Genomic DNA, 25,817 nt, shown 5'->3' on the forward strand with positions numbered 1-25,817 from the left:
TATTTTTTTCTTTTAAAAAATTACCTATCACTTCAACTGGACTATTTATATAAACAGTTATATCGGCTTGTACAATTTAATGTCGAGGCACGTTGACGTGAAAACCAATATAAGTAGAATATTGGTCTGCAAATATACTATAATTTAAGAATATTCGAAATTTCGTATATTAACTAGATTACTTCATCTTTTTCATATTGCTACATCAATTAAACCAAACTAATCTATGCAAATCCAATTGGATATTATAAAAATAAAAGATTTTGATCGAATTAGCATAAATATCTAATTTTTCCCCTTCTATTAAACCTACACTTCACGAGTATATTTTAACACAAATTAAGCTCTAGCTTGACGCTTAACCTGCTCCGTAGCCCAACGAGCCAAATCCTTAGTTTGCTGCGAAGATATTTTCGTTTTTCCAGAATTGAGAAGAGCAGCTACCCAATCTGCCGCAAAATATGATTTAAGTTCGCCTTTCGGGAAAGATTCTGCTAAATCACCTAGCAGACCCAAGGCAGCCCGAGTGAGACTTTCGGAGCATTCGGGATCAGCAGTGATCATATTTAATAGTGTAAACATACTGTGCACATAAGGTTGTATAAGGTCCAAACGGTTGTCAGTTCGTACAGCCTGAGTAATACCCACATATGCTTCGACAATTCCTAATCGTAAAGCATCCACATAATCAATCATGCTGAAATTAGCACCTGGAGGAGCCTGGACAGACGATGCTTGTTGCAACAACACCATAACAGCCTCTAGATACGTTTGAAAAGCAGCACCAATGGCTAAAGCAATATCACTGAAGCAAGATAAAATCGCTGGCTTTACATTACGATCTAGCACTGAGCTTTGTAAATCCTGGACGAGTCTAGTCATAAAATCATCACAGTAAGGTAATATTTTTGCATTTAATGCACGCGCTAAGTCTCCTACTAGCCCAACAGCCACTGAACAAAGTTGATATTCTTGTTCATTACTTAAGGCCGAAGACAAAAATGGTACAAAACTGGGTACGTAAACTTCAAACTGCTCTTCCAACGAGTTCATCATAGCTCCAATCGCCAAAAGAACATCCTCATGAACAACGGATTGTTTCGGAGCGGTTTGCATGGTTTGTAACAACAAATTCATAATCTGGTCAGAAGAAGTTCGAATATCGGGGCCAAAGCGACGAATTATGCTTGTGAGAACGTTGCAGAGGTTAGATTGAAGTTCGTCATGATTGGCACGGTCCTCAACATCTAATATCTGACTTTGCATTTGAATTGATGTTTCTAAACGAGTGAGGATAATCGAAAGAACGTTAGCTATCATAGGTAAGACTGAGTCGGAACTGAATGTAATTAATGTACCGAGAGTCTCATAGCCGGAAGTGCGCGAATTATTTTCATTTCCTTTTTGATCAGTTACATGTAGCAAGCTTCCTATGATAGCTTCGTAGAAAGGAGTCATGACTGATGTTTGATGATTGTCAACTGGTGCAAAGTGACATACTAAATTCATGAACGCCCAACAACAATTGGCAACAATACGAGGATTATCAGTCAAACCCTGCAGCAAAGCTGACACCATAGGAGAAAGATGAATTTCAGGATTAATAGCATCAGCAACAAAACTTGAAATTTGACCCAGAGCCCAGGCAGTGGTATCCTTAACAAATATAACTGGATCCACCATCATATTAATTAAGACTGGTAGAGCTTGATTCACAAGAGGAGTAAGCATTGCTACGTTTGGTCCTTCAAGAACAGATCCAAAAGCCATGACAGCTGCTTCTCGTTGGTGCCAATCAGGATTTTGAATATTTTGTTCAACAAATGCAAGAACAGGATTAACAATTAAATCACCAACAACCTGAGCAAAAAGTTGTAAGCAAGTAGCAGCAGCCATCGAAATATTCCAATCATCTTCATCTGCATCTTCATCCTGATTACAAAGCAATTTCAATAAAACAGGAAGAATATCAGCTGCTGCTGCTCGAGCAAATCCATGATTCTGTCTTGCTGGAACTTCATTGAGGTCCTGAGCTTCTTGAATTTCCAAATTCACTTCAATTTCTTCTTCGCAAACCGTGCTCCAAAACTCAACTGCTTGAAGTGCGACCTGTTCGTTGGTATTGTACATTCCTTGTGTAGTTAAAGCGAAAAGTGCTTTTTCCATATAAAAAGGCATGGTATCATAATAGAGATGCATGATTTTTACTAAGCAACCAAAAGCAGCTGTTTGAATTGAGGCTTCAGGACTTTGGGTGGCCTCACAAACAACCTGCATAATGTAATTTCTTTCATATTCGTTATTAAAGTTCTCCCGAACAAATTCTAGTGAATCATATAGGGCACCCAAAGCAGCTAAACGTACAGCGGCATCCGGTTCTTCTTTACGGGCACCAGCAACGACTGCAGTAAGGATAGCGTTCGATTGAGCAGAGAGGACTTCCGGAGAAACAGATTCACAAATATAACCAATTGTTTGTAAGGAATGTTGTTTTAAAGCTGACGGTTGACCTTCACCAACATTTGCAACCAGCGTAACCATCAAGTCGGGCCATTGGTTAGTCGCTAATTCATAAGCTGCAATAGCAGCAACAAGTTGAGCTGCAGATTGGCCGGCCTGATGCTCTGATGAGCCGAGAGTTTGTAAAGCTAAGCTTTTCACTTGTTGCTTAATTTCTACAGGCAAGGATTGCCATAATTGCTGGTATTCCAACTTACGAGCCTCTTCACGGGCTGTAATTGCATTTTTCAAAGCCAAACCAGCAGCCATACGAATATATGGCATAGAATTATCATTTGCAAGCTCTTGAGCAAGCAAAACCATATATTGAGCGAAATCCGTACGTGCTGCATTCTCCAATTGTTTCTCTGCATTTAAACGCACGTTCGCATCAGGCGAAAGGGTCTGAGCTAAAAACTCACCTGCGTTCATCTTTGCTACTCCTTCCTATCACCAGAGTTGTTATCAGTTAAAGTAATCGATTTTCACTAAACGTAGCCTCAAGTTCGTACTTAGCTCAAGGCAACAAAAGGGCCTTGTTCTTTTTCGTACTTTCTAAATAATATCTCCACTGATCAAGACCTCTTTCTGTTTTTCAATAATAGAGGTTTACAGAAAACTCAGTATGGTGGATGGTAGAGACTAGGTGTTTACTTTTCCGTAACGCTACTACTTAGTGCAGCGCTTTTCACTTACACTATTACTTCACAAAAATTGCTACTTAATAGTCTTTAAAATAGAAGTTTGATTGTATTCCTATTTTTTAGTATATTGGAAGCTCTTGAAAATTGATAATTTAGCATGGAGCAATACATTGTTGTCGTCTAGTCAAACAAGCTTCACTGCGTAAAATTTCTTTCATATTCTTAAGGTATAAAACTGATTTTGTTCAAAAAGGTATAAGGATTGACTATAGGGAATGCTTCCTGAACTCTTTAGTTTTTATTAAAATTTTGAAATTGGATCGTTTAAATATATATATGAGCGTTAAACTTCGACTTGTACATGCTACAAAAGACTACGTATATACATAGTTCGCCTCAAATCGTCAGAAAATCCCGATTTTAAAAATTATTTTTATTTTTTAACACTAAGATTATTTGAACATCGCCGTTCTAACTCCATGAACGCAGTATTAATTGTGGTTTTCACCTAGATAGTTTTTAGCAAGTTTTTTCAAAAATGCTTATTGTTCTTACCTCCTTAAAACTCATGATGATTCGAGTAAATTCGTCTTCTAGTAAAATTTGTTCATCGGTGCCAGCGTCCAGCTAATTAAGTTAGTTTATTATGTTCATATATAAATTAAATCCTTGTGTACCTTGTTCAAGCAAGAAAGTAAGTGTGCTTTGTTTAAGAGCTTCCGAGGAGGAGTGGTGGTGGATTGTAAAGTAGGTTTTTTGCTGGCATCATCAATTGTTTGTACTTGGAACATGTATTTACGGAATAAACGAATTACAAAATATACACCAGATGCGGACCAGTCCGGATCATCAACATATTCAGGCCGATCATCAAGAAATTCTAGTTTTAACAATAATCGTAATAATCTGTCATTCTCAACTTGCTCTGCTAGATATGTTTCATAGACGTCCTCCATACTTTTCAAGAGTTAGTTGCATGTTTCATGTATCAAAAAAGTAAAACTAGGCAGGCTAAACTTACAGCAAAACAGATTCGTAGTTATTCACCATGTATGATAACATTGTAGGTAGTAGCGTTTGGATTCTCAGTTCTTCATTAAAAATTAATACCTCTATAAGTTCAACTAGTGATGCATCCGTTGAAACTATGGTTTTCAGCCGCGTCAAATGGGCTTTAGCAGTAGAAAGTGTAACATTCTCTGTATCCGTGGCTAATGCGAGTAATATCAATCCAACGTCACGACAATCGTTTCTTTGAAGAGACGTCAAAGGCTCGGTAGATTCTTCTTGTATTACATCCATTATCCCTAAACCAAAAATTGCTAGCCTCATTTTTCCAACCATTAAAACATTCTTTAGAGACACCATTTTAGCTGCCAAACCAGAAGAGTGGATAGAGTACAGAGCACTAATTAGTTGGCTTGCAAAGCACCAAAGGACTTCCTTGGTAGCTTTCAGTGGCTGGGAAAAATAGAAAGAGGAAGTTCTCTTTCGGAAAACGGGTGATGCAAAAAACAAGTCGTATAGGGAAGGACAAGATGGTAGGTAATTATAAACAAAGACAATGGCTAAAAGCAGATTAGTATATAATGCAACATTTTCGAAATAAATAAAACTTAACATACATTTTTGCTCAAATGCATGGGTAGTAAAGGCTTCACGTATTTTGATGACATGTGGAGAATCTACCTTTGTCCAAGGCGACACATTGGTAATATTACGATCATTCAACAATGTGAAATCACGTAACTGTACAAATGAGTAAGGAAGTCCGTTATTACCATCAATAACTTTGTAAATTGAAGTCGCATATCTCAATACAGGGAGAACGGTTACAATCATCCTTCTGGGAATAAGCGAATGGTATGATAACACATGGGAGGGAAGTTTTGGAATATTAGCAAACTGATAAAACTCTTGGGTAAGATAAGTAAACCATTTCAAGTGATCATCGGCTAAAAAGAAACTAGTAGTCTTTTGTTGCTGCTCATTTAAATTGTGAAAAAAGGGTGGAAATCTAGCCAGTATATGCCTAGACATATCAGCATTCGATAGCTGACCAGAATTTGGTACAGAAGGTTGAGGAACAAAGCTGGCAGAACGTGTCAACGAATGAAGATTTACGAGGCTTCCAGAAGGTGAACTGGCACCGGAAATTGAATTTAAGTTACTCACAGATTTATTGTTCGAGAGACTGGTTAGGGATGCACTCTCTTTCAACGATACTGTTGTGGCCTTGGAGGGAGAAAAGGGAACTGCTGAAGCAGCTCGTGCCAACGAAGATTTGTGCGTTTGAAGGGCGTTTGCAGCTTTAGAACTAGAGGTCATTAAAGATACCGTTTTAGGAGAATTGGCTGCCTGTTGGGCCGCAGCACCATTTTTTCCAGAGGAAAGAGCTGAAGAGTAGGCTAAATGATTAGTACATAACATCAACAAGGTCGCATACATTTTGGCCTAGTGAGGGGTACGGACTCTTTATTGGAAGCACTTGAAATTGAGGTTTTCGACAACTTTAAGGGAGTGAAAGATGGCGAATTTATACTGAGCTTGGTGGAAAAGCCAGAGTTTTGTGGATCTATTGCAGTAGCAGAAGGTGGTTTTGAAGATGCCGGTGCATTATCCTAAAAAAAGAGAATTGGTCAGTCATTTAATGTTTTAAAAGAAAATAATAAGAAAGAATAAAAGCAATAATTATAAAGCGAAAAGAAAACAAAGGTGAACCTATCAAAAACATATAAAAAAACTCAACTTCACATACTTGATTTTTATGTTGAAAAAAACACCCCTTATCTATGTATGGACATCTTCCATAAAGTTGTTCATTTCTACAGGGAATGTTGGTTGAGAATATGGATGATCCTGATTGAACATGTAAGCTTATGTTTGAAATAAGAGCAAAAAACTCGCCAATAAAATTAATTATACTAAACGTTTCTCTTTGGAAATTTCTTTTATTAAAAAATAATCACTTACGCCTTTCATCCATTTTTCCAACATTATTTTATAATAGCGGTTGTTGTATGTGGGTGTACGTTGGGCGCTCTATGCCAGCTCTAGTACCCTACGAATAGATGATGGTAATAGAACAGTAGTTTGGTTGCATGCTTCAAGCATTTGGTTTTATAAAATAATTTACTTTGATAAAAAGAATTAGTTAGGAGTTAAGACCGTTAGGTGTTTAGGTGCGTTTCCTTTACGAATTGCATATAATAGTAAAGTAGCTATCTTGGGAATGTCAAACGAGTTGTTGCTAAGATGATTTTTAACAAGGTAAACTACAGTATTAACCCATTGCTTGTACCTTGATCGATAAGTCTGCTGCCAGCTATAAGTGGTCTAAACATTAGCTAGGTGCATATTGCCGACAATCGCTATGAATAAAAATGCATTGTTAATTCAATTTATCAAGGGGAAAGCATTGCAATTGATCGAAACGAACGGTTAAGCAAAGTTAACATCAAGTTAGATAGTTGATGTTTTTGATGGTTTATAGACAGTTTGTCTTCACGAACAAATCACTTCGTTCAATTGCAATCAAGGAAATAAATTGGCGTGAATGAAAAAAAAAAACATGAAAATAATTCATATTGGTTTCAAAAAAAGATGAGCCTACAGCACCCCGGATTCCCATGTTGTCTCCAACCATAGTACCAACGAGGCCCTCAGACGCTTAACTGCAGTGATCGGACGGGAACTGGTGTTTTCGCCTACGTATGGCCGTAGACATTGAGTTTAGTAATTAATAATATATATAGTATTCTTGGATAATGTTGGTAAAGAGAAAATTGCTTAATTTGTAAACTGCGAGTAGCCAAAACAATAATATTTGCCAATAACAAAGCAAGTTTTACAGTATTCATTTCCCAACCCAAGGAGTTTTGAATGGGGAATATTCAACAAAAAGAGTTTCGACTTAATACTTCCTGTTACTCTTGTGAATCCTCAATTTTGAAGTCAGCTTTGTCAAGACACATACAGTTCATGTTTATATTTTAATCATACTATTATTTGTCAGGATTTCTCAATTATATTCTTTGTTTACTTGAAATTGATCTCCAGGGAAATCTTGTTTTTTAAAAATCTGGCTGCTGTGAAGTAATCTACTAGTTAGTTTTTCATTTTATTTTAGCTTGTAATTTTATTGAGTGATGGCATTTTCAATTGTAGTAAATAATTAGGGAATCACTTGCAGCAATCAAGAATTGCAATTGAACGATTAACGAGAACGATACAGTTAGGTTTTTTTTTTTTTTTTTTTTTTTTTTTTTTTTTTGAAAATAAACATTGACCTTAAGGTATGTTCTTTTCAAAATTAATTTTTATCTGATGAACAAACCTGGGTCTCAGCTACATTTGTTATCTACTTATACCATTTTGCTGAATGAATTCATTTTTTATTCATTGCAAAGTTTTGGTATGTTGAAGATGTTGAAAAAATAAATAAATAAATAACACATAACTGTAAGATTAGATAGACAAAAGAAATTTCTAGATTTAATTTTATCCTATTTTATATTTTTTGTTGCAAAAGATTTCATACGTGAACTTGTCAAAATAGATACAAAAGAAACAAGAAAAATAAAGAGTAGAAAAAAAAAAAAAGAAAAAAAAAAAAAGAATTAAAAAGAAAAGAAAATTCATATTATCTGGTTGCTTCAATCCATATTTCTAACTTTTCCTCATTAGGATCTATCTCATTATAACAATACTTAAAGCCACTACAAAGATATGCTACGTAAATCAAAACACACCGTATTTGCACTATTACATTGCTAAACTAGTCCACGATAAAAAAATAGTGAAGCGTAACCTAATTCACTAACGTACTAACACCATCTGATAAAATGGTTCATTAAACAATCTCGGGAAACTGCGTGCGTCTGTGCGCGCTAGCATCTAAACATTACAGCGTGCCGAATACCAACATCAACAACATTGTAAAAATACAAACAAATAATAGACGATTGAATTGTTATTGATGTAACATCGTTTATAAAACTTGTGCCTTTTTAGAATACTTATCATCTTACTGAATAAGAAGAAAATACTTAACAATCTTTATTTCTGGGTATTTGCCAACTTGGTAGGGCGATCAAACTTCAAATTGTACCCGATGAACTGATAATTTAAAGGAAGGTCCCGAATCAAATGAAACTCCTTTTGTTGACATTTTGGTTAAAACGGTTCAGCGTTCCATGATTATTTTCTTTTTTTAGTAGTAAGTAGGTTCATCGGGGATTAAATGGATCCATCAGACTCAAACCTCTTTTCCTAGCAATTTTCAGTTTAACAATTAAAACCAAAATTAAGAGGATACAAGAGATGCTTAGTTGGGACACTTTTTTGTTAAGAGGTTCTCTCACTTTATCTGCCAAAAATTTGCAATCTCAAGCACCCATTACTACATTTCCCTTAATGTTCAATAGCATGCATTTTTAATCTTCTAAACTTATCGATAGAATTCTTCTAAAAATGAATTCCTTTCTTTCGATGATCATACTAAAAATTTCACAATTCTTAACACTTTCGCTACAGACTACCGACGGTATTCGCTTGCCGAACGATGCTTTTCAAACTCTGATGTTTCTCATTAATTGCGTTTGTCTGTAAGAATAGCGCTTTCAAATATGATATTGCCAGTTAGTGAACAACCGGAATCTTGTTCCGGCGGTAATGTGCGTGAAGAACAAAATGTTTGAATACATATATTGAACGCAGGGACCAATGGAATTTTCATTATCAACCTTAACAAGCTATTTTTCCTTTATTTTTAGTTGATTTTTCTATACCCCTTGAGCTTAGCTTCATAAGGGTAAATAAGGAATAAAGTACTAGTTTTCTTGTGAGGCAAAACAATCATGGCCAGTAAAATTGCGAGTTTATTTTCTCCGTCTGAAACGGCCTCTAAGGATCAACATGAAAATGTTGCAGAGGATTTGGAGTTAGGCACTGCCTCCTCTCAATCAGATGGAATTCATGAAACCAATTCTGAATATGATGAAAAAAAGAGAGAGGAATCGCCCGAGGTTATCGACATATCAAATTTAATTTCTTCTGATCACCCGGCTCACCCTCAAAACTGGCATTGGGCCAAACGTTGGAGTATTGTATTTATGTTTTGTTTAATGCAGATCTATGTTATTTGGACAAGCAATGGGTTTGGCAGTATTGAGTACAGTGTTATGGCCCAATTTAATGTGTCTGCTCAAGTAGCTACATTGTGCTTAAGTATGAACATCTTGGGTAGTGGATTGGGTCCTATGTTTTTGGGCCCGCTGTCTGACATTGGTGGCAGGAAGCCCGTTTACTTTTGTTCCATTTTCGTTTACACAGTCTTTAATATTTCGTGTGCTCTACCCCGTAACATCGTTCAAATGATTATTTCCCATTTCATCATCGGTGTTGCTGGTAGTACTGCTTTGACAAACGTTGCAGGTGGTATTCCAGATCTTTTCCCGGAAGACACAGCTGGTGTTCCAATGTCTTTGTTTGTTTGGGCTTGTGCAGGAGGTGCAATTGGTGCGCCAATGGCTACAGGAGTAGACATTAATGCCAAGTATGGCTGGCGTTGGCTTTATTATATTAACATTATCGTTGGTGGCTTTTTCCTTATCGTGATTCTAATTATTCCTGAAACCTTACCCATTAAAGTTATTACAAGATATGAAAATGCCAAGGGCCGAATTGTAGAAGGAATTCCTAAAAACAATTTGAAGGAAGTTTTGAAGAAATGTAAATTCGTCACTACCATGGGATTTCGAATGATGCTTACCGAACCCATTATTCTTTCAATGGGTTTATACAACTTTTACGCTTATGGTATTTCCTATTTTTTCTTGACTGCTATTTGGCCCGTGTTTTACGACACCTATAAAATGTCGGAAATGGGTGCTAGTTGTACGTATTTATCTGGGTTTGTTGCTAGTACTCTCCTGTTCTTGTATCAACCAATTCAAGATTGGATTTTCCGCAGAGATAAAGCAAAAAACAATGGTGTTGCTCGTCCCGAAGCTAGATTTACCAGTGCTTTGTTTATTACGTTATTGTTCCCTGCAGGAATGTTCTTGTTTGCATTCACTTGTCATCCACCTTTCCCCTGGATGTCTCCGATTGTTGGTAATAGTATGGTAACAGTTGCGAATGGTCATAACTGGATGTGCATTCTGAATTACTTGACTGACTCTTACCCTTTGCTTTCTGGCTCAGCCGTTGCCGCTTTTACTCTTCCTTCCTTTATTGGGGCTACTGTTTTCGCCCATGTTAGTCAAATCATGTTCAATAACATGAGCGTCAAATGGGCTGTTGCAACTATGGCTTTCATTAGTATTAGTATTCCTTTTATTATTTACACATTTTATTTCTTTGGTCAAAGAATTCGGGCACTCAGTTCGCTTACAGGCAACAAGGCATTAAAATATTTACCTCTCGAAAACAACTAGTTTACAGTTGTTTTGTTTTTTAATCCGGTTGGGAACTTTTTTGTTTGTTTGGAACATAATTACGCGTATAGATTTTAAGAACCGTATAAAACTATCATGGCTGTCTTTGGATAAAAATTAATAAACGGTGATTAATGAGGAGTTGTTTCCCTCGCCTTTTTTTTTACCTACTGTAGTAATTGTTAATTGTGTTTTTATTATTTTTCAATTTATTTATTTACCTGAGTCTTAAATTTCTATCATTGCAAAACGTAGTGGTCATTTTTCAACTTGGAAGAACTTGAGAAGAAGGCTAAATTATGTATGTATAAATATACATATGAATACAACATACGAAATAAATACGTAAAGTCTACTGGTCTAGTTAATTAATAAAGAATAACCTAAACCGTTTCATTTAAACAAACTCATTTCTCTTTGCTAATGCCTTCCTTCACTGACCATGTTTGGCGGCATAATAAGTAATAAACGCTTTAGTTATAACAAGAATATCATTTACAAGTAATGTGCAACAGTTTCTTAGACAGTTTTGTACAAAAACAATAATTTATCATATTTCTATTACAATGTTAAAAGCGTTAATGCGATTTATTACTCGACAACTTTCAACAGTTTACACCGTCAGCAATTATCGTTTTAATGAATTATGGTTAATTAAGAACTCAATAAAAAGGAACAGTAGAAGACGTGTAATCCAAACAAGGCTAGAAAAGGTATATAAGTAAACCCTGAAATTCACTAAGGGAATAATTCTACTACATCCGGAATTTAAAAGATGAGAGATAAAGCGAATGTGATGTATAAGGAGACTAAAAAAGAATTAAATATTTGGTTGCTTAGAAATCAATAGCCTTATGAAGAGCGAATAGAGGTTCGCAAAGTCTCATAAATACATAGCCAAGAAGAATGGAAGATACATCAAAGAACAGGAATTCAAATCAAATAATTTATCAAAACAAACGTCTATCGTCAAATCAAATAGCTCTAATTAATATAAAAAACCAAAGTATTTGACTTAAATCCCAAGCCAAGTATTCATAAATAAATCGGGAAAAAATATACTATTTTTTTCAATAATAAAAATCATTGAAGGTACCTATTCAAAGAACCAAATGTGGAGAATGACACATACTTTCAAATGTTTTTCTTGGCATACTCAGATGTAACTTGCAAAGGAGTACTTTTCTTTTCTCCATGAGCGCGACGACGAATAGCATCAATCATTTTGGAAACCCAGAAAAGATTTAAACAATTGAGAGACATGTTAGCAGCAAGGTAGAAAAGACTCAAAGCCCAAGGAGCAACATTGATATGATTGAGAATTTCAATAGCAGTGCTGTAAGCAGAGAACCATCCCCAAGCGATACGTACGCAGATGAAGGTCACAATAAGAATGAAACCATTAATCATTTGAAATTTCGAGCCAGTACGGTTGGTTTTGTCTAAGAAGTAATGGATATTGAGAAAAGGGGTGCTAAGTTCCCAAGAGAGATAAGTAGGGCCATAATACATTAGGTATGGTCGATAACTAAAAGTAATAACAAACAAAGCAGCAATGGCATGAATGACAAATCCAATACCAGTAATGTGAACATAACGAACTGTGATGTAAAGATCCCATACAAAGTATCCAGCAGTCAAGGCGTATATGTCACCAGCCACAACAGAATATCCAAATAATTTATCGGGAAATGCATTGACCTCCTTCAAGCAAGTATACCCAAGGCAAATCAAGACAATACTTTGCACCGAACTGACAACGTGGGCGTCCCAATTCAACCGAGTCTTCTTCGATAACTTGGCATAATGGGTACTCAAATGTCTAGAGATAACTGGCGAAAGGATGTTTATGATTTGATAAAACAAAGCGCTCAGCAAAATAACATGCATGTGTCGAGGTAACTTGGTAAGACCAAAGCGGTCGCAAAACGGTTTAACAAACTCTTCTAAAGCAATTGGGCCACGAGGCAATAAGCCTTGGTCGGAAGGAGTGACTGCGGACGACATGGTGCAAAAATTCGAGACTTTTATGGTAGTGCGATCAACCTGATTTGTGTCGTTTCGTAGCGATAACAAACAAAGAAAATGAAGCAATTAAAGCTAGAGAATCAAGATAATAATAATAAATATAAATATATAGTTTTTCAAATATATATTATACCTATGCAATCGTAAAGGAATGGGAATACTAATAGACACAAATATCAAAGCAACAAAATCAATCAATCAATTCCAGTCTAATCCGTTCTTAATACAAATTCCTTCTTAATCTTATGTACAAGTATGGAAATCGTATGAATCAATGCTCAAATTCTCACTTTACAAGTGTAAAGATCGTGGGTTACACAGCACGTTTATGTTGGTAAAGGGTAGGTAGTAGGGCACAGGTGTGGGAAAACACTTCTTAAGCAAATGTTCGCACAAAAGCGATTTTGGCGCGTGTTAGTGAGAAATATCGAGAGAGTCGGTAGCTACAAGTAAAGAAATTTATGTTTGCTGGATAAATGTCAAATGGTCCGATGCATCAGCAGATGTTGGTCCATTCCCCAAACCAACTCTTGGATCTCCGGCAGTGTGAGAACAAATTAGTAGACGTTTATCCTCGTTTGAAAAATCCCTCAACCTATCTAACTATAAGCGTTGCTTAAATGCACTACAATAATATTCGTAACGCTTTCTTAATAGCTTAAAAAGATCTTGCATTTAGTTACTCTACTGCCCAATGTCAAATTCTTGCTATAGCTTTCACCAAAGAAAAAGCAAGATGTTCACAAAATAATAATTTTTTTTCCTTTTGTATCGATTCTTCGATCAGTCTTAAAAAAATAAAGCAAGTTGTCTATTACAAAACCGACTATTAGTAAAAAGATGATGCCCAGGCTCTCATAAAAATTTAGTCACAGTTCCTCATTTGATTTTAATAATAAAGCAAAAACGATAACATATTACCAAATATCCTTTTTTTTGTTTCTAGCTTCAATTTGACAGCTTTTGCCATTCGTAGTTGTAAGTTATATCAAACTAGATTTAAATAGAATAGCTAAATAATAATCCCAATTCCCTTGATATTTCACACTGAGTCATATTTCTAGACAAAGTGCTGTTGGAGAAACCTAAACATTTATGCAGCACATGGTAATTCGAAGTAGAGCAAACCTTAGTACATCGACTCAACATACAAATTCTCAAACAGTGTTATCAAAATTAAAATACTAGATAGATCGTTTTTTCACTATTAAAGTGATTGTAAATCAAATCCTTCATTATCTGCTTTGAAAAGAAGTATTGCCATACTTTTTCTATACAGCAACTATTCCAACCACAATATATAGCAGCCAAGGAAAGGATAACACAAAACAATTATAAAGGAAAAGAAGGGAAAACTATATTATGGAAATATCTGTTCTAAAAAAAGAAAAGGAGTTCCTAGGCATGTATAATTAGCAAAATATTTATCATCCTCCTACTCGTGTGCAGGTACGTATGTATGTTTTTCCGTAGATAATGAAAAAACAGCATAACGAAGAATTTCCAGCTTTTAAAGAATTGGAACAATGTTCAGCGCACGGTCGCGCTGATTTTGACTAATGCATTCGGCAATCCAAGTAAGATTGCGAATTTCTTGTTCACGAAGCTTTAAAAACGCATAAACGATACCGTAATGAAATTGTTGTAAAAATGCAAGTTTATTCAATTCCACTTCTTTTTCATTAAAATGGTCGTCCAAAGATTTTTGAGAATTTTGATCAAAAAAGTCGGAATATTCTTTCACCAAACTGCAGGCGTTCTCTACATCACCTGCATTCTCTGCTCTTGCTAAAATAGAAGTACTGAATGGATATAATCTTCCAAACGATGGGTACATTTTGGCACGTTCTTCTTTACTAAGTTCTGTTCCGAATGAGTTAATTGTAATAGTGATGGCTCGACGATCGGCCTCAAATTCCAAAATAGGAAGCATTGTGTCAGCAGTGCAAGCGCCAATCTTCTTACAAAAGTTATAGAAATCCTCGAGATAGGCTTTATAAAGTGTGTTACGAATGATTTCGATATGTTGCTCATCTAAGTCATCTGCTGATAAACAATCTTTAAAGTAAGGAGCAAGAGGGGTCTCAATCAATACAACGCTATAAAGCTCTTCCACGTTTGTTGCAACACAAAGAGCTGGCAAGGTTTCAAACCAACCAAGAGGATGACAACGCTCAAGCAAATCATGAGTGTCCTGTCCATTCACAGTACCAGTCAATAAAAGCATAATGTTATCAATCATGTAAGCATATGTAATATAATCCATAAACTTGGAAAGTGTCTCATCAGCTTGACGCCTGATTAAATCAAATTCATCGAGCAACTTCTCAGTAGCTTTTGCGGAAATTATTGAACTTGTTAACTTTGACTGATTAGCAAGGAACCCACCGTAATCGGTTGAAGAAAGCTGAAGTCGAAAATCTTCTAAAGACTCGCATTGTGATAAATTTGAATAAATATGTTGTTCTAATAAAGCAGATTCATAACCTCTAACTAACGCCTCGATATACCCGCTATTGGTACTTAAATAATGTTAGTATAATCATTTCGTATCTTTTTTCTTACTTAAAACTCAGAGCATCCATTGCACCTCACGAATATTTTAGAAAATGGTTGGAAGTAGTACTGAGATTTCCAAAATCGGTACGCAACCGTTAAAAAAGATATATACGATAAAATCAAGAGATTGTTAAGAACTGAAGTATTTAGCCTTAATATTCAAATAAGGAAAATAGAAAAATTTGCTTAACTTTCTATACAATGGAAGGATGGATGGTTTGGTGGTGAAAGCTGAGTTAGAGAGTATGATATGCTACGCCAACTGATCAAGATACATACTGGCAATAAGATGGATGTTATTATAAATCCACTTGGCGAATAATTTCATACTCCCCAAAGGTATTAATATGAAATTGATATTATTCCCTTTAATTAAGTTAAGTATGCATAGTTGAAACACAACATCAAGTATCTCTTCAGTAAAACTTTCTAATTTCCAAAAATTTTGATATTTCAATCGTTGTCAATGAAATCAAAACAGTCAAGTAAGCAAAATAGGCTGTTATTGTTACATGATGGACAAAAAAGTAATGACTACAAATTGATGCTTTCTCTGGTTACACAATTTTTGTACAGACTTTACTAGGAGATAAATTCTTACAGAAAAAATGATATTAGTAAATAATAAATAGAGAAAAACAACCAAAACCGAGATACATATTTTTATTAAAAAACAACGTTACGAGATAAAAGGAGAATTGATCAAGAAAGCTGTTTGACAAATTCATCAATTCTTTGCATTCTCTTGCTTGTTCTTCTTCCATGAAGAGATCCAGTCAGATGCCAAATGGTGAGGCACAACATGCAACTGTACAAGACCATCAATAAGTGTAACTTTGGGATGAGTTAGAGCCTTTAAAATAGGAACATTCTTCCCAACTTTGATTAAACCGAGAGTATCTGTGGTAGCAAAAACATCAAGGCTATCGGGATTATACAGTTGATGGACGTCCCATGGTGCAGGCGATTGGAAAACCGTTTTCAACAACTCTAAAGGAGTACAATTTTCCGAGACAGATGGTACAAAATCAGATTGATAAACAAGTGGATAAAGTAATATGGTTGGAAAAAATAGCTCACTTTTAGGGTCATCAAAAGTAGAGAGAGAAATCATGGCGTCTCCTAGGTCAGGAGGATGCTCAGTAGTTTTTGTTTTTATATGCCTTTCTTGTAGCGCTAATAGAACCGTCTTTGCAGCAATTACCTTTTCTTGTGCTACCCTTTTCTTTTCAGATTCTCTCTTTTCAAAATCGTCTGACTTCTTCTGCAATTCTTTGGACAATGCTAGAATGGCAGGATCATTAGGATGAACTAATGAGCACAAGCGGATACATTCTTTTGCCTCATCATAACGTTTTAAAGCAACAAGAGCCTTGGCAGATCGGTAGTAGGCTTTTGCGTGGGTTGAATCACGTTGAAGAACCTGAGCACAGTCGTTTAATACTTGTCGATAATTTTCAAATAACAAATTACAAGCAGCTCGATTGGAATAACAAGCAATCTCAATATCTTTGTCGCCGCACTTTTGAGCTAATGCCTTTGTGTAAAACTCTTCTGCATCTTTATAGCGTTTTGAGGCAAAGCATTCATTTCCATGTTCGCGAAAATTTTGAGCTACTTCATGCGGCTCCCCTTCGTATGCCAGCGCTTTAAGCGCATCTAACTGAACATTATTTTCACTTTCATCCCCGACATCTTCAAGAGATTGCATGAAGAAGGGGACTTTGTTGAGTTCGTTGAACATCTCCTCTGCATTTTTATTCTTTGTATTAGGATCAACTTCAGATGATTGGAACCCAGCCATATTTATATTTTTCTAAAAATTTTTAAAACCTGTCTCCTTTTATGCCTTAATTGCTGCAACAGCGCGGTGTATCCAGGTTTAAACGAAAGGTGTGGAAGGTCAATTATTGTAGTTGAAAGAAAAAAGAACTACAATCAGAGAAATGGATGACTGCCATAGCTGAATACAGTAATGCAAACAGAAGACCAAGGAAGCGAATAAATTATAATACGATTAATAGCAATAAGAAGGTTTAGCTATGCTCCGCCAATGCTTGGACATCTCAATTCACAATAAAATTCCGAGCTACGGATATTTAAAACATCTCAATTTTATTTCGGTAGAGAAAAACTATTCAGACACCAATGACTACAACAGTGTGTTTGGTGAATTTCGCTGATGAATAGAAGTGATTCCTACTTTTGAAATAAAATCGTGAGTTACATATTAGCATTTATATAATTAGCTGGAGAGAGAAAATTACTAAATATATTAATATTTATTTAAATTCTTGATTTTTTAAAGTCGAGTACACGCTAATATCGTTTAGGGTATATAATGCAAATATAAGTTTATCAGCAAAGCAAAATTGACATGCGATGTATCAAATTCAATATGTAAATTACAACAGAAGTCTAATATGACTAATTTTAATTATTTAAAAGGGATTTTCTCTTATTCAATGGATCTTATAAGATTCACATGCCGATCCAGCGCAGTAATGTTTACATTTGAAAGATGTGGAAAAAATATTACATTCAGATCAGCGATCCGTTTCAGTGAGTCTTTAGACAGTTTCCTAAACTACGAACTTGTCATTAAAAAAGAAGGGAATCTAGGAAGGAGCATAACTTGTTTTTCAAGATCTGCGAAAATAGTTTTCTAGGATGCAAAATTAGGTATGTAACGCTTGATCCCTTCAAAAAAAACAGCATGTATTAGCCATGGATTGAGGCTAAATTAAATTTGTACAATGATATTTCCAGCATTACTATTACACAGTTTTTTGTTAGAATTAGATGCCTATTGCTGTAACTGGTTTTATAATAGTAAGATACATATCGCTTTAACAGGGAGTGTTACAAAGGCAGAGATATTTAATAATTAAGGAAATATCCGGTAAAGGAAATGCATATATGCTTATACGAATACTGTTTTATTGTTAATAACATGAAAATGTATAGTGATATGTAGTAGAATGTACCGAGCGACACAACAGTTGCGCAGTGACTCACTATTTGATAAACATGGAAATACTAATATTCATGAACATTATTTATAATGATTAAATCAAGTTGAACTGGGTAATTCATTAAACAAGTTATCATAGCACTTGAAATCGCAATTTACTCCATCTAACTGTATACCTAATTAGCCTTGTCTAATAGATGATCATTCATGCAGGTCTTTGTGATAATCCAGAATCTGTATTGTATAAACATACATGGTTAAGTGAGTTTCATTGAAAGTTACGATCAATATAAGATCATAATAACCAAACGTAAAAGGAAGTCGTAAAAAACCAAAGCTTTAAGTATCTCCATGCCTAGCAAAGCACAACTCCCATAAATTAAATGCCTTTTATAGAAATTAAGAACAATATATGTTTGTTTTTATGCAGCATTTGTATATCGACATTTTAAAAAAAATATGACCCCTAAGTGACTTGAACACTTGACTTTGAGATTTGGAATCTCACACTCTACCAACTGAGTTAAGGGGCCTAATCGACATCATCATATTAATTAACTAATATATAATGAATAAAAGAAAAATGATATTATGCTCTAAAAGATTTTACAATGATTTGATATCCACAGATGAAATACTTTATAGAGATAATTTGAGTGAATTAATGTGTTTTCAAGTCGGTCAATTTTTTTGCTAAGGAGAAAGTCAACATGCTTATAAAAAGGTCAAGAAGTACTGTGTAAGGCAATATTATTCTCTTTATTCGCGTTCAAATCTTATATAAGATAATATTATTACTAAAGAGTATTCTAATAGCTAGTATGAGATGAATCTAATCATTTACCAACTTGTGTAAACAAATTTTATCTTTTTAGAAATTACTGTGTGGTCCTTTAACCCATCATATTATAGAGAAAAATTATTGTTTAAACACTTTGATTTCTAATTTTTCTACTATTAGGGAAAATTGCCAGGCAATTCTTTTTCGCAATGTACTGACTTTTACTTTCCTCAGCGGTTATGACGACGCGTCGGTACTTTGGAATGGAACATTTTTTGCAAGAAAACATTTTGTATTTATTTTTTTTTCTTTTTTGGCATTAATGTTCCATACTCCCGCATACCTAATTGTTTCTTCATTCTGGCATTCGTTTTTTGGGTGTATTCATCTAAATACTACCACTATTCGTAAGCTTTTATAACGATGATTAAAGGTCTTCCACTCCTAACTCGATCGTACCAAATGCAGACAGCATCTAACCACGAATAATCGGATTCAATAAGTCCGTGTTTATTTGCTTTCTGTTAAAAAATAGCTGCTTTTCTCTTCGATGCCTTTATCTTAGGAAGGAAACGCAAACGTTGAAGCGATTTTCTTTAATGTTCCTTTCAAATCACTAATATTCGCAAATTGAATTTATCGTAAGATTCCAAAAAATGCGATGCTTAACGATTTATACATGGACTTTTAGGCGTCTTCCTTTCATACCCTCTACAAACTCAGCGTCTTTTTTTAGTACATTGAGATTCAACATGTCCACTGCTAACAATACTCAAGCAATTGTCATTGGTGGCGGTCTTGCTGGCCTTTCCGCAACAAATACGATATTAGATCTTGGGGGAAATGTTTTGCTGCTTGATAAAAACAGTAAGTGAAATTGATTATCAAAAATTGTGCAATAGGAAATGAAGCGTAACCTGGAGTAAATTTAGCACTTTCGACACGTATGGATCTTGTTAAGCAATTGGTTTCGAAATAAATCTCAGATATTCAGGATGTCACTTTATCAATACGTCTGGCATATTGTGGTTCTTAATCGGTAAATTCTAATCTCACTGTACTCATGCATGTCCCTTCGTGTATTTCTTTGGTTGACTCATTTCTTTTGTGCTCCTTACTATTTGTCTATATTAAACTATTAATTTCTTCTGTTTGTTATTTTATTAACTAACAATCTTTTAGCTGCTTTTGGAGGAAATAGCGTCAAAGCCGCTAGTGGTATTAATGCTGCTCCTACTCAATTACAGTTCGATCAGCATGTTTCCGACAGTGTAAATACTTTCTATAATGATTCCATCCTCTCCGCAAAGTCCAAGGCAAAACCCGAACTTTTGAGAACCTTGACTTCCAAGTCAAGCAGTGCTGTCGATTGGTTATCCGAACGATTTGGGTTACAAATGGATCAACTTTCTCGTTTGGCCGGCCACTCTGAGCCCCGTACCCATCGTGGTACCCATCCTGACTATCCTTTTAAGCCATTGGCTTTTGTTTTGGTTGATCAAACTGAAAAGTTTGCGGCTAGCCATCCCGATCGTTTACAAATTAAGAAGAATGCTCGTGTAACTCGTCTATTGACAAATCCCAATCACGACAAGGTTTTTGGTGTGGAATACATGGACTTGAGCGATAAAAGTAACCATACTGTTTATGGTCCTGTAGTACTCGCCACGGGTGGATATGCTGCCGATTACAGTGATGATTCACTTTTGAAGCTCTATCATCCTGAAGCTCTTTCTTTAAGTACTACAAATGGTCCCTATTGCACGGGTGACGGCCATAAAATGGTTATGTCCATCGGTGGTAGCACAGTAGACTTGGATCTTGTACAAATTCACCCAACAGGTTTCGTAGATCCTAAGGACCCTACTGCTTTGACAAAATTTTTGGCTGCTGAAGCCCTTCGAGGTTCAGGTGCCGTTTTGTTAACTTCTCAGGGACGTCGTTTTTGTGATGAATTGGGATACAGAGATTATGTTACGGGCGAAATGATGAAGCTTAAATCTCCGGTGTATCTAGTTCTTAATAGCGCTGCTGCCGAAGAGGTTGCTAACTTTATCAAATTTTATAGCTTCAAAGGATTGATGAAAAAGATGAAGGCTGAGGAATTGTGTTCTACGTTGAACTGTACTAAAGACGAATTAGCATCTACATTTTCCGAGTATAATCGTGCTGCCAAGGGGGAGATTCCTGATGAGTTTGGAAGAAAATACTTTGGAAAAACCCCGTTAGAGCTTACTGACACTTTTACTGTTGGTGAGGTTGTCCCCGTTTTGCATTATACCATGGGTGGTGTTCAGGTTGATACTCAGTCTCGCGTCTTGTCTACTAATGGAAATGTCATCGATGGTCTCTTTGCTGCTGGCGAAATCGTTGGTGGTATTCATGGAGAAAACCGTTTGGGGGGTAGTTCCTTGTTAGCTTGTGTCGTATTTGGCAGACTTGCTGGTCAAGGAGCCTCTAGTACAATGCTACGTCGTTTTATCGCATCTAGTACATCGACAGCATCCAGCTGACTATCTTTGTCTAGCTCACAAATAATTATGCTTAGAACCATTGTTCTCTTTGTTCTGATAACAGATTTATTTTCTCTTATTAGACACCGAAGGAATCCTCTTTTTTTCCGTCATATTTTCCCTCGACTTTGTATTGCTTGTATAGCATTTTGGCTTCTTGTTCGATAGAGCAAGTTTATACCCTTTAACTAGATTACTGATGACCTTATTAACTACTTAAACCCTCTTTTTTTAATTTTGCCAATTGACAACCCTTAGTTTAGAGATGTCACTATTTTTATACTTATAGAATTGGAATACATTTGTTTCTTTAATTTACGACAATTTATAGGAGGTAAGCCATTACCTTGGAGTGTCTGTCTCTGTAAAAGAACATTTCATATTAAATTTATGCATTAGTCATTAACTAAGTATATATACTGATTATAAGTCTTCTCGTTCAATAAGTCCGGAAAAATATACTTTAAGCTTAGAAGTGTATTGTCCTTTCGCATTTTTTTGCAATTTTGGATCCTCAACTAATACACCGCTGGCGTTTTGTAGTAATGTGCTGCGGATTTCATAAAACTGTTTCATATCCCATAAAAGAAAGCATTCTTTAGTAATATCGTGATTGATATATAAGTCAGTGATCAGTTTTAATAACAGTTTTCTTAAATATTGATCAGAATGCTCGTTCCTTGATGCCTCTTCACAAATTCTGACCAATACCGTATTCAATGCGATTTTATAAGAATTGGTTTTGCTAAGGAAACTATCCAACAAATTTTCAATGCAAAGGGAAAGCTCTTGCTGAAAATCTTTAAACGTAATTTGACTATTTATCGAACCTTTGAGGCTTAATTTGATGTATACAAGAAGAAGAGTAAACACCAATTCTAACCAAAAATTAGTGACATCTTCCGCTGAAACTTCTTTCGTGCACTGCTCAAACAAAGGAACCACTGTTTTTAGGTGTAAACATAGACGCTCAATCCTTCGACTTGTCATATCGTCGCTTTTTTCGAGGTCGAAAACAGACATTGATTTCTCAATGTACTTGGAGACATGAGATAAAGCTAATTTGTATTCAGCAAGCTCACGATATACAAATATGCAAGATTCAATACAGTCATTTTTATTCAAAATTTCCATAAGCCCTTGTAACCTTACAAGTTTTGGGTGAAGACGAAGAAGTTCAAGCATCTTTACGTCGCCTTGATCAAATGAGACAAGTTCTAGAAAAGAAAGTATAGTTCTCTCTCGGTACCAACTTGAAAGTTGTTCGTAAGTGATTTCGTAGATGATTAGGCTCAAAAATTGTAATCGGATTGATTTAATTGAGAATGTCTTGGTAATCACTTTGGTAAAATCATCAAGAAGATACTTTAATGAATTTCGAACAAAACAAACATGGTTGATTGCAAATAAATCCCCGCAATGACTAATCAAAGTTGATACGTATCTCTCTCGATGACCAGGGAAGCGATTGATAGTTTGCAAATTGTTAAATACTAAACTAATCAATGCCTCAGAAGATTCAGATACAAAAGAATGTTTTTGACCTTTTTGCTTCCACAATGCCAATATCGCTTCTATATAATCTTCATATCTACCACATTTGAAAGAAATATGAAGGATTACTTGGTATAACTGATGATCCCAACAAGAAAGCAATGTGGTAGCAATATCAAAATGTTCGTAGACAGTCAACAATTCTTCAATCGCAGCTTCTACTACTTCCCTTTTGTCGTCTGGAACATCAATATTACAAAGCCCATCCAAAATGCCTTGATAAAAAGACTGTGAGAATAACAGTTGATTCGAATAGTTCGCGGTGACATGAGATACGAAAATATAATAGCTCTGCGAAACGGATTTTTTCTTCTCATATAACTGAGATATACATTCTAGTATCCATTGTCGATTTACAGTATCCAGCAATTTTTTAGCAATTGTAACTTTTTCTAGAGAGAAATAAGGATAGTCAAATGCCACTTCTAAACACCGAAAGAAATCATCGGCATGCTTTTCCAAAAACAAGCGTAGATAGGGAAAATCCACCGAGTTATCTACCGGAACATCAAAAGGTAATGGTACTACCGAAAATATAACTTTTAGGAGAGTATGTATAACTACATAAGCATCATTGATATTGTTGGAATGTCCAAGCGGATATTTCATACCAGTCAATGAATATAAAAGAAAATGAAATCCTTTTTCCACGTTTATTGAAGTCTCTTCAGAAGGCGAATCGATGTCGGATTTCAAAAGGTTTAAAAATTGTACCAAAGGTATCGAATAATCGTTAAAAGCATAAATTGATACGTAACAAAGAGAATCAAACAACCCTTTGGAACGAGAGAACTTTGTGATAAAATCTAAATCAAGGGATTGGTATTCAATGCAAGGAATAAGTTTATCCATATCTTGTAGCCGCTTGCAATCGTTTAAATAATTAAGGATATGATGCTGTAATTGCGGAGAAGGATTGGTAAATCTCTGACTAAGAATTAAATCAAATAAAGCTTCCAATACAACATATACTTTGCCGACCCTGGTAAACACAGGAATAATTTGCTCAATTATTTCTGGTAAAATGCCCAAAGAATTAGCTATTATAAAACTTGATATTACAGTATTAAAATTCTCTGAGTAAAGTTCACAAGTCCATGTGAAGAGATGCTGAACCTCTAGCTCATAATCATTCGTTTTCTGGCTAGTAGCTTCAAATGGAGATCTAGCAGGGAAATCACGGGCCAATGACTTCAGCAATTTAACATACAGAGCCATAATCAAATTAATCACAGAAGTTTTCTCCAACAGTAATTTGGGGAAAATACTTAAATTTGAAACACAATAACTCCCAAATTTAATTGAATCAAAAAATCCATAACGTTCTGAAAGCATTTGTAATTGCTCAGAAACCATTAAAAATGATCCAACTGAGACGGTTTCAGAATTGACAACAAACATATATCGAGGTGAAATGCATAAACTAGAGGAGATGAAGGGAAAAACGGTTTGTGAAACACCAATTGCAGCTAATGAGTTTGAATACCAATCCCACCTTAAAAGAGATTTATCCAATATGGTAGAAGTGCCAATGATGTCCAAAGACATGCTATTAACAAAAGCTAACTCCATATCATCGAATAAAATTATTATAATGCTACTAGAAGGAAACCACCAGAGCTTCCAAATTGCTTTGGCAAATTTTTTTCTATCCATAAGTTGTAATGACATGTATCCCTTGTGAAAAGTAACCGAATACAACCTAAGGTTGTTGTTATATGCTGTAGCAAAAAATGCATGCAGCTTGGTATTCTCACCGTTTTTATGAACTATACTTGAGGAAAATGAGTGACAAGCAGAAGAAACAATTCCGGCGGGATATTTGAATTCATAAATAAGAGTAGTTTTAGGAAAAAGAGTCACAATTTGAATCGATTGTAAAGATTGGAGTACAACGAAAGAAAAATGCTTCACACCTGTAATGTGAAGTTCTTCAAAAGATATGCTGGAAGTATCGACAATAATAGAGTCTAAATTTAAGCTATTTGATTTTGACATATCTAGATTCCAGGAAGTGCAATGTTTATTAATAACCAAATTGTAAAACTCGTGAACAGCAATTTTACCGAGATGATCGGTAGAAAGTAAAACATCATCAGAATTACCATTAAATACGAGGTGTGTCAACACAGAATCTTCCGAATGTTGATTAATTGTAAACAACTGTAGGGGAGGCTTTCGGCTAACATCCCAAACAAAAATAATGCCACCAGCATGTCCTTGGCATACAATTCTTTTAGAATTCGAAATCGCTAAAGAAGTGACAGGTAGAGTAACGGATTCATTAGAAGATAAACCAGGCTTGAGGATTTGAAAGTCATTCGTTCGCCAATCATTCAACAATACGTGTCCAGAGGATGTTCCAGCTACTAACAACGTACCTTGATAAGCGATAGACGTGACAGTTGCAGGCTGATCATTCATGGTAAATCTGAGTTCTCTCAATTGGGAAGAAACCCTGCGTAACTGTCCCCAGCGCATCCAACAATCATTCCATGAATATTCATCTTGCCTAAAAGGACGATTGGAAGCATGGATAGCAGTTGAAATTCCAAGGGTGGTGCTTGCGGCTTCATTGTCAAAAGACGAGCTATTAACGGAGTCCTTGGAAAAGGAAAGAGCTCTTAGTGTCCGAGTATCATCACCATTTTTTATTTTTAAGGAAGATCTACCATACTTGGATTGCATGATTGCGAGACTCAATGTGAATGTGAATTGGAATCAATTGTTAAGAGTTAAAGCTTCTTCAGCATTTACTCAAAAAACAGTATTTTCTACTGTCTAGAAAAGTATCTAATGATAAAGCTCAATTCATTAGGGAATCCG

The 25,817-nt window shown here is 35.4% G+C and overlaps 8 protein-coding genes, 18 long non-coding RNA genes and 2 other non-coding genes across 28 annotated transcripts, besides 1 other annotated feature; 14 read left to right on the plus strand and 14 right to left on the minus strand.

The window, feature by feature from the left end:
• Window positions 1–265: 265 nt before the first annotated feature.
• On the minus strand, window positions 266–3,143 carry kap95 (karyopherin/importin beta family nuclear import signal receptor Kap95). Its single transcript, NM_001019656.3, has one exon. The coding sequence runs from the start codon at window positions 2,929–2,931 to the stop codon at window positions 340–342; it is 2,592 nt and encodes an 863-aa protein (NP_594233.1). The 5' UTR covers window positions 2,932–3,143; the 3' UTR covers window positions 266–339.
• Window positions 570–859, plus strand: SPOM_SPNCRNA.3578. The gene has a single exon (NR_192943.1). It is a non-coding gene; the product is annotated as a non-coding RNA (long non-coding RNA).
• Window positions 997–2,131, plus strand: SPOM_SPNCRNA.3579. Its single transcript, NR_192944.1, has one exon. It is a non-coding gene; the product is annotated as a non-coding RNA (long non-coding RNA).
• Window positions 2,266–2,654, plus strand: SPOM_SPNCRNA.3580. Its single transcript, NR_192945.1, has one exon. It is a non-coding gene; the product is annotated as a non-coding RNA (long non-coding RNA).
• Window positions 3,144–3,176: 33 nt separating the features above from the next.
• SPOM_SPNCRNA.915 lies at window positions 3,177–3,699 on the plus strand. Its single transcript, NR_151303.1, has one exon. It is a non-coding gene; the product is annotated as a non-coding RNA (long non-coding RNA).
• On the minus strand, window positions 3,556–6,167 carry pan3 (poly(A)-specific ribonuclease complex subunit Pan3). The gene is made up of 8 exons (NM_001019657.3): window positions 6,117–6,167; window positions 5,902–6,002; window positions 5,590–5,764; window positions 4,769–5,551; window positions 4,165–4,711; window positions 3,821–4,100; window positions 3,699–3,770; window positions 3,556–3,651 (listed from the first exon to the last, which is right to left on the minus strand). The coding sequence occupies exons 1-8, from the start codon at window positions 6,127–6,129 to the stop codon at window positions 3,577–3,579; spliced, it is 2,046 nt and encodes a 681-aa protein (NP_594234.2). The 5' UTR covers window positions 6,130–6,167; the 3' UTR covers window positions 3,556–3,576.
• Window positions 5,208–6,045, plus strand: SPOM_SPNCRNA.3581. Its single transcript, NR_192946.1, has one exon. It is a non-coding gene; the product is annotated as a non-coding RNA (long non-coding RNA).
• A 16-nt stretch (window positions 6,168–6,183) lies between the features above and the next one.
• Window positions 6,184–6,865: a sequence feature (RNA overlapping with rRNA (SPOM_SPNCRNA.3582) was converted to a misc_feature.).
• On the minus strand, window positions 6,739–6,899 carry SPOM_SPRRNA.15. The gene has a single exon (NR_151405.1). It is a non-coding gene; the product is annotated as a 5S ribosomal RNA (ribosomal RNA).
• A 295-nt stretch (window positions 6,900–7,194) lies between these two features.
• SPOM_SPNCRNA.3583 lies at window positions 7,195–7,575 on the minus strand. The gene has a single exon (NR_192947.1). It is a non-coding gene; the product is annotated as a non-coding RNA (long non-coding RNA).
• Window positions 7,576–7,925: 350 nt separating this feature from the next.
• SPOM_SPNCRNA.3584 lies at window positions 7,926–10,668 on the minus strand. Its single transcript, NR_192948.1, has one exon. It is a non-coding gene; the product is annotated as a non-coding RNA (long non-coding RNA).
• bsu1 (vitatmin B6 import carrier Bsu1) lies at window positions 8,884–10,917 on the plus strand. The gene has a single exon (NM_001356120.2). It carries the CDS (start codon window positions 9,002–9,004, stop codon window positions 10,580–10,582), a length of 1,581 nt encoding a protein of 526 aa, NP_001342836.1. The 5' UTR covers window positions 8,884–9,001; the 3' UTR covers window positions 10,583–10,917.
• SPOM_SPNCRNA.3585 lies at window positions 10,804–11,057 on the minus strand. Its single transcript, NR_192949.1, has one exon. It is a non-coding gene; the product is annotated as a non-coding RNA (long non-coding RNA).
• An 82-nt stretch (window positions 11,058–11,139) lies between these two features.
• Window positions 11,140–12,953, minus strand: tlc4 (TLC domain-containing protein Tlc4). The gene has a single exon (NM_001019659.3). The coding sequence runs from the start codon at window positions 12,587–12,589 to the stop codon at window positions 11,717–11,719; it is 873 nt and encodes a 290-aa protein (NP_594236.1). The 5' UTR covers window positions 12,590–12,953; the 3' UTR covers window positions 11,140–11,716.
• Window positions 12,954–12,974: 21 nt separating this feature from the next.
• Window positions 12,975–13,534, plus strand: SPOM_SPNCRNA.916. The gene has a single exon (NR_151304.1). It is a non-coding gene; the product is annotated as a non-coding RNA (long non-coding RNA).
• On the minus strand, window positions 13,384–15,395 carry vma6 (V-type ATPase V0 subunit d). The gene is made up of 2 exons (NM_001019660.3): window positions 15,176–15,395; window positions 13,384–15,132 (listed from the first exon to the last, which is right to left on the minus strand). The coding sequence occupies exons 1-2, from the start codon at window positions 15,193–15,195 to the stop codon at window positions 14,121–14,123; spliced, it is 1,032 nt and encodes a 343-aa protein (NP_594237.1). The 5' UTR covers window positions 15,196–15,395; the 3' UTR covers window positions 13,384–14,120.
• On the plus strand, window positions 15,176–17,426 carry SPOM_SPNCRNA.3586. Its single transcript, NR_192950.1, has one exon. It is a non-coding gene; the product is annotated as a non-coding RNA (long non-coding RNA).
• cns1 (HSP chaperone complex subunit Cns1) lies at window positions 15,758–17,074 on the minus strand. Its single transcript, NM_001019661.3, has one exon. It carries the CDS (start codon window positions 16,971–16,973, stop codon window positions 15,897–15,899), a length of 1,077 nt encoding a protein of 358 aa, NP_594238.1. The 5' UTR covers window positions 16,974–17,074; the 3' UTR covers window positions 15,758–15,896.
• A 186-nt stretch (window positions 17,427–17,612) lies between the features above and the next one.
• Window positions 17,613–18,088, minus strand: SPOM_SPNCRNA.3587. The gene has a single exon (NR_192951.1). It is a non-coding gene; the product is annotated as a non-coding RNA (long non-coding RNA).
• SPOM_SPNCRNA.124 lies at window positions 17,616–17,966 on the plus strand. Its single transcript, NR_150103.1, has one exon. It is a non-coding gene; the product is annotated as a non-coding RNA (long non-coding RNA).
• A 515-nt stretch (window positions 18,089–18,603) lies between the features above and the next one.
• Window positions 18,604–18,676, minus strand: SPOM_SPATRNATRP.01. Its single transcript has one exon. It is a non-coding gene; the product is annotated as a tRNA-Trp (tRNA).
• Window positions 18,677–18,982: 306 nt separating this feature from the next.
• SPOM_SPNCRNA.3588 lies at window positions 18,983–19,719 on the minus strand. The gene has a single exon (NR_192952.1). It is a non-coding gene; the product is annotated as a non-coding RNA (long non-coding RNA).
• On the plus strand, window positions 19,371–21,781 carry osm1 (fumerate reductase). The gene is made up of 2 exons (NM_001019662.3): window positions 19,371–19,791; window positions 20,107–21,781. Exons 1-2 carry the CDS (start codon window positions 19,581–19,583, stop codon window positions 21,435–21,437), a joined length of 1,542 nt encoding a protein of 513 aa, NP_594239.1. The 5' UTR covers window positions 19,371–19,580; the 3' UTR covers window positions 21,438–21,781.
• SPOM_SPNCRNA.3589 lies at window positions 19,884–21,401 on the minus strand. The gene has a single exon (NR_192953.1). It is a non-coding gene; the product is annotated as a non-coding RNA (long non-coding RNA).
• A 16-nt stretch (window positions 21,782–21,797) lies between the features above and the next one.
• vps8 (WD repeat-containing protein Vps8) lies at window positions 21,798–25,679 on the minus strand (the record flags this gene model as incomplete). The annotated part of the gene is made up of 1 exon (NM_001019663.2): window positions 21,798–25,679. One exon carries the CDS (start codon window positions 25,677–25,679, stop codon window positions 21,861–21,863), a length of 3,819 nt encoding a protein of 1,272 aa, NP_594240.1. The 3' UTR covers window positions 21,798–21,860.
• SPOM_SPNCRNA.3590 lies at window positions 21,855–22,461 on the plus strand. The gene has a single exon (NR_192954.1). It is a non-coding gene; the product is annotated as a non-coding RNA (long non-coding RNA).
• SPOM_SPNCRNA.3591 lies at window positions 22,624–22,905 on the plus strand. Its single transcript, NR_192955.1, has one exon. It is a non-coding gene; the product is annotated as a non-coding RNA (long non-coding RNA).
• On the plus strand, window positions 23,052–23,279 carry SPOM_SPNCRNA.3592. Its single transcript, NR_192956.1, has one exon. It is a non-coding gene; the product is annotated as a non-coding RNA (long non-coding RNA).
• Window positions 23,744–23,965, plus strand: SPOM_SPNCRNA.3593. The gene has a single exon (NR_192957.1). It is a non-coding gene; the product is annotated as a non-coding RNA (long non-coding RNA).
• Window positions 25,680–25,817: the final 138 nt, after the last annotated feature.

Source organism: Schizosaccharomyces pombe (assembly GCF_000002945.2).
Source record: "Schizosaccharomyces pombe strain 972h- genome assembly, chromosome: I".
NCBI lineage: Eukaryota > Fungi > Ascomycota > Schizosaccharomycetes > Schizosaccharomycetales > Schizosaccharomycetaceae > Schizosaccharomyces > Schizosaccharomyces pombe.